The sequence below is a fragment of the Lithobates pipiens genome, unplaced genomic scaffold (assembly GCF_037356315.1).
Source record: "Lithobates pipiens isolate NorthernLeopardFrog02 unplaced genomic scaffold, aLitPip1_a1.2 Scaffold_19, whole genome shotgun sequence".
NCBI classification, from domain to species: Eukaryota; Metazoa; Chordata; class Amphibia; order Anura; family Ranidae; genus Lithobates; species Lithobates pipiens.
The window spans coordinates 209795830-209810688 of NW_027507764.1; the positions used below are offsets into that span (position 1 = coordinate 209795830).

The window sequence follows — 14859 nt, forward strand, 5'->3', positions numbered from 1 at the left end:
CAGGGCGAACGCCTTCTCTATAGCCGCACTCATGTCCAGTGGTCCAGGCAAGGACAAGGACACCTCGGAGAGCACCATCAAACCTCTGGGTGAGTAGCCTGGTCACAGGGACAGAGGGACAGAGGGACAGGGACCGACATACATTGGGGATAGACTCACACACACGAATACACCACTGCACATAGCCCGATCTTATGTACAAAAAGTGGACTTAAAACTGTCTTTGGCAAAAAAAAATATATATATATATTATATAGTGAGAGCGAGAAATGGAGAGAAAACATTTGACAGGAAAGGGGGAATAGACTGATATACACAAAGTAGACTCACAACTACACAATACCTTCAATATAGTCTGATATGAAGCTGTCTGGGAATATGTTATGATATTTTGTGTATATGTATATATACCGTATAAGTATATATTCGCAGAGACAGCTTGAAACCCATAGTATTTTTATTATTGTATATTTATATAGACATATTTCTCTCTCCACTCTCTCTCTCTCTCTCTCTCTGTATATATATATATATATATATATATATATATATATATATATATATAGTTTAGTTCTTCCTCTCTCTCTCTCTCTCTCTGTCTCTCTCTCTCTGTCTCTCTCTCTCTCTCTCTCTCTATATATATATATATATATATATATATATATATATACTGTATACATATATATTCGCAGAGGCAGCTTGAAACCCATAGTATTTGTATTATTGTAAATTTATATAGGCATGTCTCTCTCTCTCTCTCTCTCTCTCTCTCTCTCAAAAAGGAGAGAGAGAAGAAGAGAAGAGATGGAAATTTAAATATAGAGAAAAAGAGTGAGATAAATATGTAGATATAAAATACTATAGGTTTCAAGCTGTATATATACATATATATAGAGATAGAGAAATAGAGAGAAATAGCTGAATATATATATGCATACACTTTTCTGCTGTTCCGTGTTCGAAAATCAAACATATTACATAGTTAGTAAGGTTAAATAAAGACACCATTCCATCCAGTTCAACCTGAATGAGTGTCTACATTCAATAGTAAACAGATATATATTGATCATTTTGCAGGTGTACCGATTTTTCATGTATACACACAAATTGTTCAACCCCTGGCTTTAGAATGAATATTTATTACACAAATATTTAACATAGCACATGCTTTTTTTATTACAATACTGTAGGAGTTGATCTACTAAAGGGGTAAAGACTTATTGTCGGAGGTTAGTAAATAAGGCGAAGTTGTGTTCACTTTAATCAGCACCCAGTCATGCGCTAGTGGACGTTCTATGTCCCTCCTATATAAGTGTGTATGTAACTAAAGAGAACACAGGCTCGTCTTGTTTGCAAACATTCAGGAATCGCTTAGTAATAGTAAATAAAGCCTATTGCATACGATGAGTGAGCAGTTAACATTTGGCCAGATAGATGTAGAATTTTGCTCTCCTCTCTATCAGTGCTCAGATAGTGGTGATATGGAAGTCACCCCACAATACAGAATAGGCAGAACCCGGGGATCACAAGGAGCTGAACAGGAGAGGTGCAATGTTCACCATAGCAAGCAATGCGGGGTCACTCCGATTTCCCTGGAGAAGTGAAGGGAGGGGTTCCAGTCTTTGCTGTCAGTGAGACTGAATTCAGTTCGCTTTAAAGAGACAATCGGGTCCAGGGGGGTGTTTTAATGATCCCTCAATGTTTGTGCCATGTTAAGCGAATACAGGTTCGTGTATACAGGTATACCCCACTTTTAAGTACACAATGGGGCTTATTTACTAAAGCTGGAAAGTGCAAAGTCAGGCTCACTTCTGCATAGAAACCAATGAGCTTCCAGGTTTTATTACCAAAGCTTAACTGAACAAGCTGGAGTTAGAAGCTCATTGGTTTCTATGCAGAAGTGAGCTTGATTTTGCACTTTCCACCTTTAGTAAATAAACCCCATTGCATACTTAAAAGTGCGGTATGCCTGTAAACGATTCTAATATCCGAAGTGTTTTTTCCCAATCGGTGTAGCCAGGATCTGCAGGAGTCTAGCTGTGTTTGGGAATCATGGAAAATGAATGTATGTTACAGCTGACACTAATGTGTGCATAGTGATATGTAGAGCTTTATTATCAGAGCTCTAACATAGGAGCGACCTAAAGTTTTCCATTCAATTTGTATGGAAATGTCCACAGTGTTCTGTACAATCCAATTGTTTTCTGTGTCATTCAGTCCCTGGCTTCATAACAGACAGGCTCAAAGAATCACTGTGTAAAATACACCATTTTTTAAATGATGTAAAAAATAAGTCATTCGCTTACATCCCGGCTGGTCGTTATATTGAGATATTTATATTTAAGCATTAATGCGATTATATGCATTTTACAGTTTGAAGATTGAACTCCATAGTCCTAGTGCCTTTCATTCATTTCACATAATAATATTATTATACTCTATATACTTATTCTGCTGTGCTAATACTCATAATATAAAGGCACCGATGATAACACTGGTTCTGAAACATTTGTTTTCAGCTATTCTAACATATTCTGATACATTCAGCACTTCTCTAACTAAACTGTAACATGCAATAAATATAACAGCATGTATCTTATAATAATATACTCTATACTTTACAGATTCTGCAATGCATCTGGTTAATACAAAAGCTGGTTGCACTGGTCCTAATACATTCAACACTATGCTATATAAAAGCATTCGTTTTTATATCAATAAATAAAATACTCTTTACTGTTTAGATTCTGCAGTGCTTTTACTTGTTAATAAAAAAATATCCAAATAGCACTGGTTCTAATTCATTCAACACTATTCTATATAACAGTATTTCCCTTTATATCAAATAATATACTCTACTATACCCCTTATTTATTGGTTAATATAAATAAAATTGGTTCATTCAAAACTGTTCTAAATAACTCTATTCCAATTTATATCAAATAATTGTATATCTGTGCCCATTCCACAATGCTTCTACTAATTCATACAAATGCCCACATAATACTGTTCCCCATATATCCACCTATATTTTAAGTAATAGTATTCTTCTTTATTATATTTTCTGAGTGCGATTTACTAAAACTGGTGCACACCGAATCTGGTGCAGCTGTGCATAGTAACCAATCAGCTTTTTCTTTTTAAAATAATTTATTGAGAATGATACAATACAAGTTAGTAATACAAGTTTTAAAATTGTATAGGGCTATCAAACTTGAATAAAGGAACTTTATTAATTTACCAATCAGCTTTTTTATTGTCAAAACTTAATTAAACAAGTTGAAGTTAGAAGCTAATTGGTGACTTTGCACAGTTGGACTGTGTACACCAGTTTTAGTAAGTCTCTCTATGTGTTTTTTTTTCTGTAGTGTTTTTACTGATTAGTACAAATACCCAGATTAACATGGTCCTGATACATTCAACACGGCTTTTAAAATAATATCATTCCTTCTTTTTAATCAAATCATATTACATTCCATGCATACCCTGCATTGCTTTTACTAATTAGGATATGCACAGAACACAGTTTTTTTGACAGTCAACACAATACTCTAAAACATAGTACCCATTTTCTTATAAAAAAAAAGAAAAAATGTTTGTGCCATTCTCATTCTGCAATGTTTATACATCTTAATAAAATCCACAGATAGTACTGGTTCTGATACATTAAATAGTATTAAAAATAATAATATCCCTTTTGTGCATTTTTTTTTTTTTTTAGCTTTTTTAACTATTTGTTTTCTCAGATATTCTTTTGCTATTAATACAGATGTTGCTTTAAAATGCCTAATAGTATTGTGTGAAAATGAGCTATGCTGAGCCCAGTCTGATGTTCTGTCCATGTACAAGTACAGGGAGAGTAGATTAGTAAGAATTGTATGTTTGAAGACAATCACATTAAAAGAATTACACTTCCTAGAGGATTTCCTTACCATGCTATAATCATAGAACAATAGTTATAATTTTTTTTTTTAACATATAGGCGCTCATGGTCAATTCTATGTTAAGGACCACTGTGGAACGGTTGTAATATTCTGGTAACTGTAAGTTGATAGATGATAACTGTTAGTTATCATCTAATTACTGTATTCAGTATATGAAGTGCTTTCTTAATTACACATGCTTTTATTTATATGTGTCTCTACATTTATATGCAAACATATTGCCTCTTGTCATTTATGTCTGGTACCTTGGTCTGCATCTAAATGTGGAGAAAACGAATAAAAGCACATGAAATTAAAAAATAAGGGCATTTATATACAATATACTATCATTACATACATTGATCTCATCCAGTTTTCAGCCTACAATATTGTCAGTGGTAGGTGTTCCTTTGAAAGACACATTCTTTATATGATCACCTGACCTGATATTAGTGCAATTAACTTGAAAAGTGGAGGCATAAAGAAACTAAGGCTTCAGTAATGTAACTCTTCAGGATACTTTAAGCAAATCTCTGTCAATGTCTATTAAAAATGTCCCCCAACAGGCATATATTAGTGATTAATGTCCTGAATGGGATAGGCTGCAATATTTGTAAGTTTTTCAAGAAACACATCATAAAAATGGCAGTAAAATATGTATGAATGATCTGTATTTAACTATTTACCATTTTCATTTTATGACATCAAAATAGATAGGGTTGCAGTATTATCAGTATTATAAAAAAAAATAATATATATATATATATATATATATATATATATATATATATATATATCTGTTATATCTTGAGAAATGTTCAGATACATTGAGGCTATATTATTTAAAAATAAATCCAATATTCTTTGTTGCTATGGTAGTTTACTGTAATTAATTTCTAATGTAATTTATAAAAAAACATCCCGTAGTAAGCTAGCTGCTCTTTCTTTCTTTTTGTTCTCTTTCTTTCTTTCTTTCTTTTCTTATGAAAATAGGATTTTTTAAATGTGGCATTACATCTGTTAAAAGAAATCTATGTGTATAATAGTCCAGTGTACTTGACCATGTACTAGCACATTATGTAAATAATCATAGCACATAAAAAGTTTAGAGTAGACCCGGTCTGCTAAGGAAGGAACTTTGCTTTCTTTGAGTAAATCTGCAGCATTCAGAACATTTCAAATGCACATCATACTGTTATTAATTCATGGATAAAAGAGGTCCCTTAGCACACTGAATTAACTTTCTCCACAAAGGTACATCCCAATTGCTGCTATAGATACAGTACATTGACAGTACCACCACCAGTTATTAAAGAATTGATAAACTTTATGTGTGCAGTAACTTGGGACAACCAATCGGCATTTGCCTTACACTGCTCTGCTTTCAGTAAAGAAAACAGTAATTTATTCTGCATCTGAGAATTAGCACTTTAAAATATATGCTTTACATTTTAGAGGTCCATTTATTCTACCATGTACAGAGGTAAAACAAGTGTTTTAAAATCCTGGATTACACGGATACAATATGTTGCTAGTGTTGCTTTTTCTGTGCTTGTCTGATAATTCTATGACACATGAAAGATGAATGCTTTTCACTTTACTGCTTTGATTGGACTTGGGCATCATGCACTCCAATCTTAGTAGTTGATTACCATTTGGAGAAGTGAAGGTATGTTTGTTTGGGCCTCCAGGCATGTGCAGGAAGCTACTATTTTTTAAATTCCCCTGCATGTGATTGGGTATTTGACATGAACAACACGTGGGGGTAATTTACTAAAACTGGTGCACACAAAATCTGGTGCAGCTGTGCATAATAACCAATTCGCTACTAGGTTTTATTGCCAAAGCTTAAATGAACAAGTTGAAGTTAGAAGCTGATTGGTTATTATGCACAGCTGCACCAGATTCTGTGTGCACCCATTTTAGTAAACCTCCCCCATACTTAGGCTATCAAGAGAAATACAATTTTTAGTAAATCAACCTCTAAATACATAGTTGAGTAGAATAGGCAATGTGCGAACTACTGTGAGTGACAGGGGAGGGCTGGCAGCCTTAGGGCTGGAGGACAAATCCAGTCAAGTGGCCCATAGAGCCGGTGTGGTGGCAAGGTGATGGATCAGGAAAAACAGTCTACGGTTTTCCATGATCAAAAAGTGGGGAGAGGACAATGTGGCCCTCCTGAGTGAGCTAGCCTGTTTCAAGAAAGAATTTCATATTTAAGATTTTTCCTGGTCCTTTCATGTTATTCAATGGTAATACTTACATATATTTTATAAATTATGTTATGTTGGCCAAACATTATGCAAGCTTTATATAATACAATACTCATCTATGGGAAAAGGGACACTTTCTGGTCCACTTTCATACATATCTCTCACTGACTTGAATGGAGTAGACACTAATGTGCAGCTTTTATCTTTCTCATCACCAGCCCAGTATATTCAATTGCTTTTAAATGAGAGAGACTTTCCAGGTCTGCTGCTTTGTGTCCTTGTTAGTTCAGTCACTGATACATTTTCTTTTCCTTTGTGTTAGAACAATTTGTCGAGAAGTCATCCTGTGTTCCTCTGAGTGACATATCCATCGTGGACCCTCATGGGGATTTCAGCAGCAGTCCTGCCTCTCTGTGTACAGAACCTCTTATCCCTACCACTCCCATCATCCCCAGCGAGGAGATGGCTAAGATTTCCTGTAGCCTGGAGACCAAGGAACTGTGGGATAAGTTCCATGACCTAGGGACGGAAATGATCATTACCAAGTCTGGCAGGTAAATCAACTTTCCTAAAGTATCAGAAACTTCACTTCCAGGCAGTAAGGCATGCATTTTATATAATACAGGCAAGTCAATGTGATGCCTCATTATCTGCATTCAAGTAAAAATCTCTGTTTATAACTTACAAACTCTTTTAGGTTGTTCTTTGCTTCATAGCACACATTATGACATACTGGAATGAGTATTGAAAACAATGGAATGCATTTAATAGGTGCCCCAAAGGATGAGCATATCATCTTTTGAGGCCCAACACATGAACAATATAGCAATAAAAATGACACGACATCCATTACACATAATTAGTTGCTGACGTGATGTTCTGGGCCTATGCAATACCCCAGAAAGAATATTGCAACAACACTAAATATCTTCCAGGAAACTCTGGCCAATCATTTCTTGAAAGCTAGAGACTAATCCCTACCTCCAACTGAGTTAAAAGCTTTACCTACATTTGTAGCTACATACCTCCATTAGTGAAGGGATCTGTAAAAATGAAAACATACCTGGCCTTATACAGTAAAGGCTGGTCATGTATAAAACATTACGCAATATCATTTTGGGGCTTAAAAATGTCCTGACACCTCCACAATTATTTTATAAATTTGCATTCATTAATGCACAGCTCATGATGAGGCGTAATGCCATTTGATAGCAAATATTATTTTTTAATGGCAGTTAAACCAATCACAATCCTTCAAACCTGGTAAATAATTGAAAGGAATTTTGTATCTGTGGTCAAGAGTCAGACATAACAATGTATACATAGCAAAATTATATTTATTTCAGTTATTTATACAGTGCTGACATATTACAGAGTATTTTATAGGGAATTTGGAACCATTCACGTCATATAAACGAAATCCCATTAATACAAGTTTATGAAGTGTTTATAAAGAACTACATTTTAAAGGAAAGAAGCTTATGATAAAACAAACATATAAACAGGGTTCGAGTCCTGTGGGAACGCATGGGAAGGGCGTTCCTGTACTTTTTCCATAGCAGGAACGCAGTTCCCTTTAGCAGGACTGGCCTTTGAACAGGGGCGAGCTGAGCTGGGAGGGCAGTTTGCTGCTCTGCATTTCGGGAGTTGTAGTCCGGACCACACTCAAGTTCCTGGTGGCGGTGGGTGGAGACTGGAGAGAACTGAGCAGCGCAGGAGGAAACTACAACTCCCGAGTCCCAAACACCGGCTGTGAGTGTCCCGGTGTAATGGCAAACCTTGTAGAATCGGCATGCCTGGTGTGTGATTTGACAGGTGTGCCCCATTCCACTCCCCTTCCCAATTCCTCCTCCTTCACCCCGCTGCTGCACACATCTCCACTACTACTGATACCACCTAGCCTCCGCTCTACGGGGCCACCACTGCCACCTCATGGTCAACAAAGGAACAGCACCCCACTGCTGACAGCTCACCACTTCGCTGACAGGTCAGTTGAGATCTCACCAGCCCCCACTCTTCCAGGAACTGGAAATTACTGGGGGGGTGAAGGGGGCAGAGGACATTACTGAGGGAGGTGAAGGGGGGCAGAGGAAATTTCTGTGTTGGAGTGCAGGGGACAGAGGACATTACTGGGGGGGGGGAGTGAAGGGGACAGAGGACATTACTGGGGGGGGGGGGGTGAAGGGGACTGAGGACATTACTGGGGGGAGGACAGAGGACATGACTGGGGGGAGGGAGTGAAGGGGACAGAGGACATTACTGGGGGGGAGTGAAGGGGACAGAGGACATTACTGAGGGGGGGGAGTGAAGGATACAGAGAACACTAGGGGGCAGAGTGAAGGGGGCAGAGTTCCCGGCATTCGCCTTTACATCAGAGTCTGCAGGATTCCCCCTTACACTGCAAGGGGGAACTCTGCGGACCCTGATGTAAAGGCGATATACACACATTTTGTATTTTTGAGGTGGGGGGTGGGGGATCTTGGGTGAGATCCCATACTTTTTTTTCCCAGGACTTGACCCCTGCATATAAAACATTTTGTTTGAGCAGTTTAGCTGTTGCAGGCAATGCTGTAACTTTAAGATTTTTTGAACATTCTGTAAACTAAGCCTAGGGGGTTAATATAATAGATTATTTGTCCTGACTTCACTCATTGTTTTTTTTTCTTCAAAAGGTAAGTCTGGATTCACACCTTTTCATATTTTTTTTGTGCATTTTTACATAAACTGTGTTCATGCATTGACGTGTTTTAATACACATAGGTGCGACCAAGTTCTTAATGTTATAAAAAAATAAAAATATGTGCCAATGAAAGGAGCCCTGCAGCAGATCTATGATCTGATCTCTGATAAAGTACCATGTTGTTTACAGAATCAGGCAGTGTCTGAATTGCTGTTACAATATAATACTAACTGCCCTCTGGGGAAAACCAGTATGAATAGCTACTACAGGATACAAGCAGAAAGCAGTGTCCCCATCCCTTGACTCCATATAGCTTTCTGCTATGGGGTTTGGTTTTCTAAGGAAAATGCTTACTTTGTTTAGTGAGTTTTATATGAAGCTGGGTTTACATATCTAACCACATGAAGAGGAAATAAAAAACAACACAAGACTTTGTCTTGCTCATGATGATTAAATAACTAAACACAGTAACTCTTTATTCACTTTATTGGCAATATTAATTTAAATAATGCATGTTGTTTTCATATACCGTAGTTTCAGTATGAATCTTACCTAACAGATTACAATTACCTATATATTAGTTTTTAGGGGAAAATACAACAATACATTTTACTATAAAGGAGGCTAAAACATAAAAAGCTGTTTAAATCTATTGTTTTTTGTTCATTTACGCTGTCATTGCCAAACAATAATACGTGGAAAATCAAGGGATCACCTAAAGGGGTGCCCTGTTCTCCCATCAGCGGAAGGTGCATTATTATGGGATGTTCTTTCTTACTAAAATATATGAGGATAAATAAATCTGTACTCTGGGAAAAGTAAAATTCCTCCCATGCAATGTGGTTGTTTATGCATTACAAGGGTTAACTGCCCTTTTATGGGCAAAGCATTTTTATTTACCTGATCCTCCACTCCCCCTGGCTCCTCCGTGCAGCAAGACTGGTCCCTGCTGATTTTTTTTCCCCCCCTGCACTCCGGTGGTTGGCTGTATCAGATGTCATCAAGACAAATGCAGGGACCATAGCTCTGCATTGGGTGTGAGGATGTTGAAGGACAGCCCACTATCTTGGCAAAGGGGAGCACCATTTTGCCAGGGGAGTGGAGGATCAGGTTAAAAATGCGCTTTTACAATACCCTAGCCTAGACCTAGGATCTCCAAACTCTATAAACAAAGGGCTAGTTTACTGTCCTTCAAACAGTGTGAGGTATATTGTCTCATCATTGGTGTCAGTAATGGTGCCCCATCATTGGTGTAAGTGGGAGATATAGTGTTTAATCATTGGTGTCAGTAATAGTGCCCCATTATTGATGTCAGTAGGAGATACAGTGTCCCGTCATTGCTGTCAATGGAAGGTATAGTGTCTCATCATTGGTGTCAGTACAGGCATACCCCACTTTTAAGTACGCAATGGGGTTTATTTACTAAAGCTGGAAAGTGCAAAATCAGGCTCACTTCTGCATAGAAACCAATCATCCTCCAGGTTTTATTACCAAAGCTTATTTGAACAAGCTGAGTTTAGAAGCTCATTGGTTTATATGCAGAAGGGAGCCTGATTTTGCACTTTCCATCTTTAGTAAATAAACCCCATTGTGTACTTAAAAGTGTGGTATGACTGTAATAGTGTACCATCATTGGTGTGAGTGAGAGTATAGTGTCTCTTCATTGGTGTGAGTAATAATGCCCCATCAGTGGTGTTAGAGGGAGAGATATATTGTTCCATCATTGGTGACAGTGGGAGGTATAGTGTCTCATCATTGGTGTCAGTCATAATGCCCTATTATTGGTGTCAGTGGGAGGTATAGTGTCTCATCACTGGTTTCAGTAATCATGCTCCATCATTGTTATCAGTGGGAGGAATAGTACCCCATCATTGGGATCTAACTAAACTAAATCTAGACTAAATGAGAATTTAACCCTTTCAATGTGGGCACAGCCCCACTACAAGAGAGAGCTTTTACTACTCCCAGAGTTGAGCTTCAACTGTAGATTCCCGTTATTGGTATAACTATACTTCTTTGGATCAAGCCTGACATTTTGCATAGCTGATAACTTTCCAATACCCTGGGGTCAGTTACAGGTTTAGAATTCCTGGAAATGTGTACTGAATGTATCTCTGTATTGTTCTATATATCTAGTTGACATTGAGTACTCCAAGTTCAACCCATTTTCCTAAATGTTGACTGTTTTAACATTTTACTGTATTTTTACTTTTATATGCAATTCAGTTGGATCTTACTAAAGGAATAGTGTCTACCTAACAAATGGAATGTTCATTTAGTTTAATGCATAAGTTGAAATTGTGTTACCTTCAGTCATACAATAGTATCCAAGGAAAAACATATTTTTTTCTCTTATATCCCTCACCCAAGATTGGGCATCCAAATTGAACATAGCTTCACCTTATTTACTAAGTTAAGTGTACACAAACATTTCAAAGTGAACATTCACTTTGCTAAATGGTCTTTATTCCTACAGTAAATCAACCTCATAGTATTCTAAAAATACTTTTGGGATATCGCAGAAGCTTACTATTTGTTTTATCCTATCCGGTCAAGCAACAAAGTATTATTCTGAACTAGGGTTAGCTTAAGCAAGTACAATGTTTTCTCCACAATAAGGCTGAGCAGTTCCATAGTTTCCAATATTATGTCTTGTTGAGTGAAGCTGTAAATAATCCAGTAGTTTCTAGTACATTCTATTTATTATGGAAGGATTAGCTCACTTGTTTTTTTACCATGTCAAGATAACCTCAAGGTAGCTGTGCATTATACTCTGATTTTCAAAGAATTTAGCAAGGCTATTTAAAGTTATGTCAAGGCAAAAAAAGACATATGCAGTACATCATGCACTTTTCCACATTCCCTTTTATGACCCTGCAAGTACAGTAAAATACCAGTTGATCTGCCAGAAAAGCACTCACCCCTAAATCCTATTGTGGGCTAACAACACACATTTTTGTGGTGTGAGTGGTGTCAGCCCTGCCCAGTTTTCTTTTACTAAACTACTCAGACCCACCTATTCTCCCATCTCTACAACAAAAAGGCCAAAGCCGGCCATAGGCAGAGAAGAAATTTACTAGATTCCCCCATCAACACAGTCAGTATTAACAGAGGAATCCTTCCCGTGGAGCTATTGTGTTCTCCAGGCAGGAGGCCGGGGGCAGTCTACTATAAAAGACGCCAGCAATAACCACATGTAAAATCTGGCAGGATAGTTGTACCCAAGTTGGTCAATCAATCAATTTGGGTACATTTAGCCTGCCCATACCTAGTTCAAATCTTGGCCGGTTGAGATTTGCACTGCCAATGGCCAGCTTAATCAATCTGCAGTCCAAAATAAAAACTAGATGGGCTAATTACTCTCCTTTAGATAAAACTGTTGTTTTGCACACAAAACACAGGACAACTTTGAATTTCTGATAAGACCAACTGGGATTTTTTTTCACTTAAGGTGCATTCACACTTGCGAATGCACACATAGTTTGATTACATGCAAGAACTCTAGCTAGGGTTCCTGTGATTAGCTGCGAGGAGCAGCCCCATTGAAAACATAGGGAGGCTGCTGGCTCCAGCAGCTAATTGCACCCACTAGCATGTAATTGCTCATGTAATCGCTCATGCTCTATAACTCTTATGCGATTGCTGCATGGGCGATTACATGCAAGTGACTGCAATTAGCTGTGGGAGCTAACAGCCTCCCATTGCTTTTAATGGGGCTGCCTCTCGCAGTTAAATGCAGGAACTCCTGCCGGGGCTCTTACTTTTAAATGGACTTACTTTCAAGTGTAAATACACTCTTATCCAACCAATATTACAAAACATTTTTATGGTATATTTCAGAACCCCAAACAAAGGAAGTTCCCTGTCAGGGTTTCCATACACTTTAATACCATCTTACATTTGAACTGTTTTCAGATTTGACTATGCCAGGATTTTTTTCTGCATAAAGAAAACTGGCTTTAGGGTTAAGGTGACCAATAATAACAATGATCCCCATTTCACGTTTTACTTGCAATAATCAAAGTTTCTCAAGGATAGTCCTGCTTCTTTTGCACACTAGCCCTGAGGAAGGGGAAGACTTTACCCGAAACACGTTGGATTTATTTGATGCACTTAAACAATAAACATTTTAAAAAGACCTCTAAATGCTATAAATGTAATGTGCTCCTCAATACCCACCTCAGAGTTTTGCAATAATTAAGCCATTTATGGCTTCCTGTGGATTGATAATTTATTAAAATATTTCCCTACAGACAGGCCTGATTCTTCAAATGCCAATGCACAAGAAGGCACAAATTAGCATATGTTCCCTACTGTCATATGAGGCAAGGTGTGCAGTAAATAATGGTACTCTATTTTCTTATTTGAAGACAGATAGCTACAGTATCTTCCCACAAAAAGTTCTTTGGTAGATATCTGTCACCTTGACCACAAGCCATTACAGGCCCTTACTTACACTCAAGTCATTGTTTCCAGTCTGTATATTGTTACTAGTCTGTTTATTATAGGATTTTAGAAACGACCTTTCACATGCCTGAGGCCCCACAATACGGCTTTATTAATAGTTCCACTATAACTGGTTATTTAGTAATTTTAAAATAAGACAGTGGTGCCAGAAAATTTTAAAGTAGAACTAAAGGCAAAACCTTTTTTTTTCATTTTGGATAGAGCATGGGAGGGTTATAACCCCGGTCAGATTTTTTTTTTTTTCGCCATCTGTATTTCGTTGTGAAGATTTCCCTTTCCTTCCTGTCCCATAGCCAAACAGGAAGTGAGAGTAAATACCTCCTAATTAAGGGAATTCCTTGGGACCCCCAGGTCACCAGAATGAGTGTCCCCATTGGAAAATTTCCCCTCTATTACTTTTCTAGGAACAACCCAAAATTTGGGATTTCTTTTACTTTCACTTTCAGTGATAATGGTAAACAGAACAAATAGAGAGAGTGAATCTCCTTGACTGGGGGACAGCAATAAAAACTGACAAACTTTCTAATCTCTCTGCACTTTATCCAAAACAAAAAAACAAAAAAGTTTTGCCTTTAGTTTTACTTTAAGAAGCAGCAAAAGCAGGGATGCTTCAATCTAGAAATGACTTATGTTCTGATTTCTAATATACATCCCAGCGTTGAATCAGAATTTGCCTAACTATTACAGAACAGACATAGCAAGGAAACATAGTTGCTTTTTTTACCAAATAAAAATATTATGTTTTAGGCTCCATGCACACAAGCATTTTTTAAAATGCTTAGAAGCTATTAAGAGCAATTTCTTTTCTGCTCCCAGAAGCTAATAGTTTTATCCTATGTGCCCATGCAGACTATTTTATGCTAGAAGCATTTTTCAAGCTTTAGGGTTTAAGAGCAAAAAACATTTTTTTTGTAGAGTTTTTGGGAGCATTTTCCTGGCAAAAAAAAACATGATACGCTTCTAAATGCTACTAAAACAGCTTTTTTCAAGTTTTTTCTCTTTATGTATTGTAAAAATGCTAATGAAAAGCTTACACTCCTAAGCACTCAAAAAATTCTAAAAGCTACTAAAAAGCTACTACAAGCTGGCACAGAAACGCTATTATCAGGGATTTCATCCAGCGTTTTTTTTTAACCAGAAGATGATGAGATGCTCCAAGGTGCCCTTTGGCATTAGATGATTGTCATCCAATTCACCTTCAAACATGAGCAGATACTTCCTGTCAACCTATCTCGGGAAGAAAAAGCTGATCATCCAGGCTGGGCTTATCTGGCCAACTGCATAAAGCCTGAATTTGGAGTTTTCACATGAGTCTGGCTTTACTGAGTAGGACCTGTTCCAATGAATTGAAAATACATATTTTTGTTGAAGTTTTCTAATGTTAAAAAAATAATAATAATTTAGAAAGTTCTCTGCAAAGGTGTAAGCCACTGTTTTAAGAAAAGTATACTATTATAGCACTGACCTTAATGTAATATTATTTTCAATTTCTTGATTATTGTATTAAATTCAGAGATTTTCATGGCGTGTACACACGATCGGAATTCCGGACAGAAAAAGACCGATGAGAGCTTTT

General features: G+C 37.2%; 1 protein-coding gene across 2 annotated transcripts in view; it reads left to right on the plus strand.

Moving 5' to 3' along the window:
* The window catches only part of TBX20 (T-box transcription factor 20), a 60355-nt gene that overhangs the window by 291 nt on the left and 45205 nt on the right, over positions 1–14859 (plus strand). For both annotated transcript variants that reach the window (XM_077491671.1, XM_077491672.1), the window contains exons 1-2: positions 1–89; positions 6459–6690. The exon at positions 1–89 is cut by the window's left edge. In XM_077491671.1, the coding sequence (XP_077347797.1) occupies positions 1–89; positions 6459–6690 (321 nt within the window). The remainder of the gene's footprint in view (positions 90–6458; positions 6691–14859) is intronic.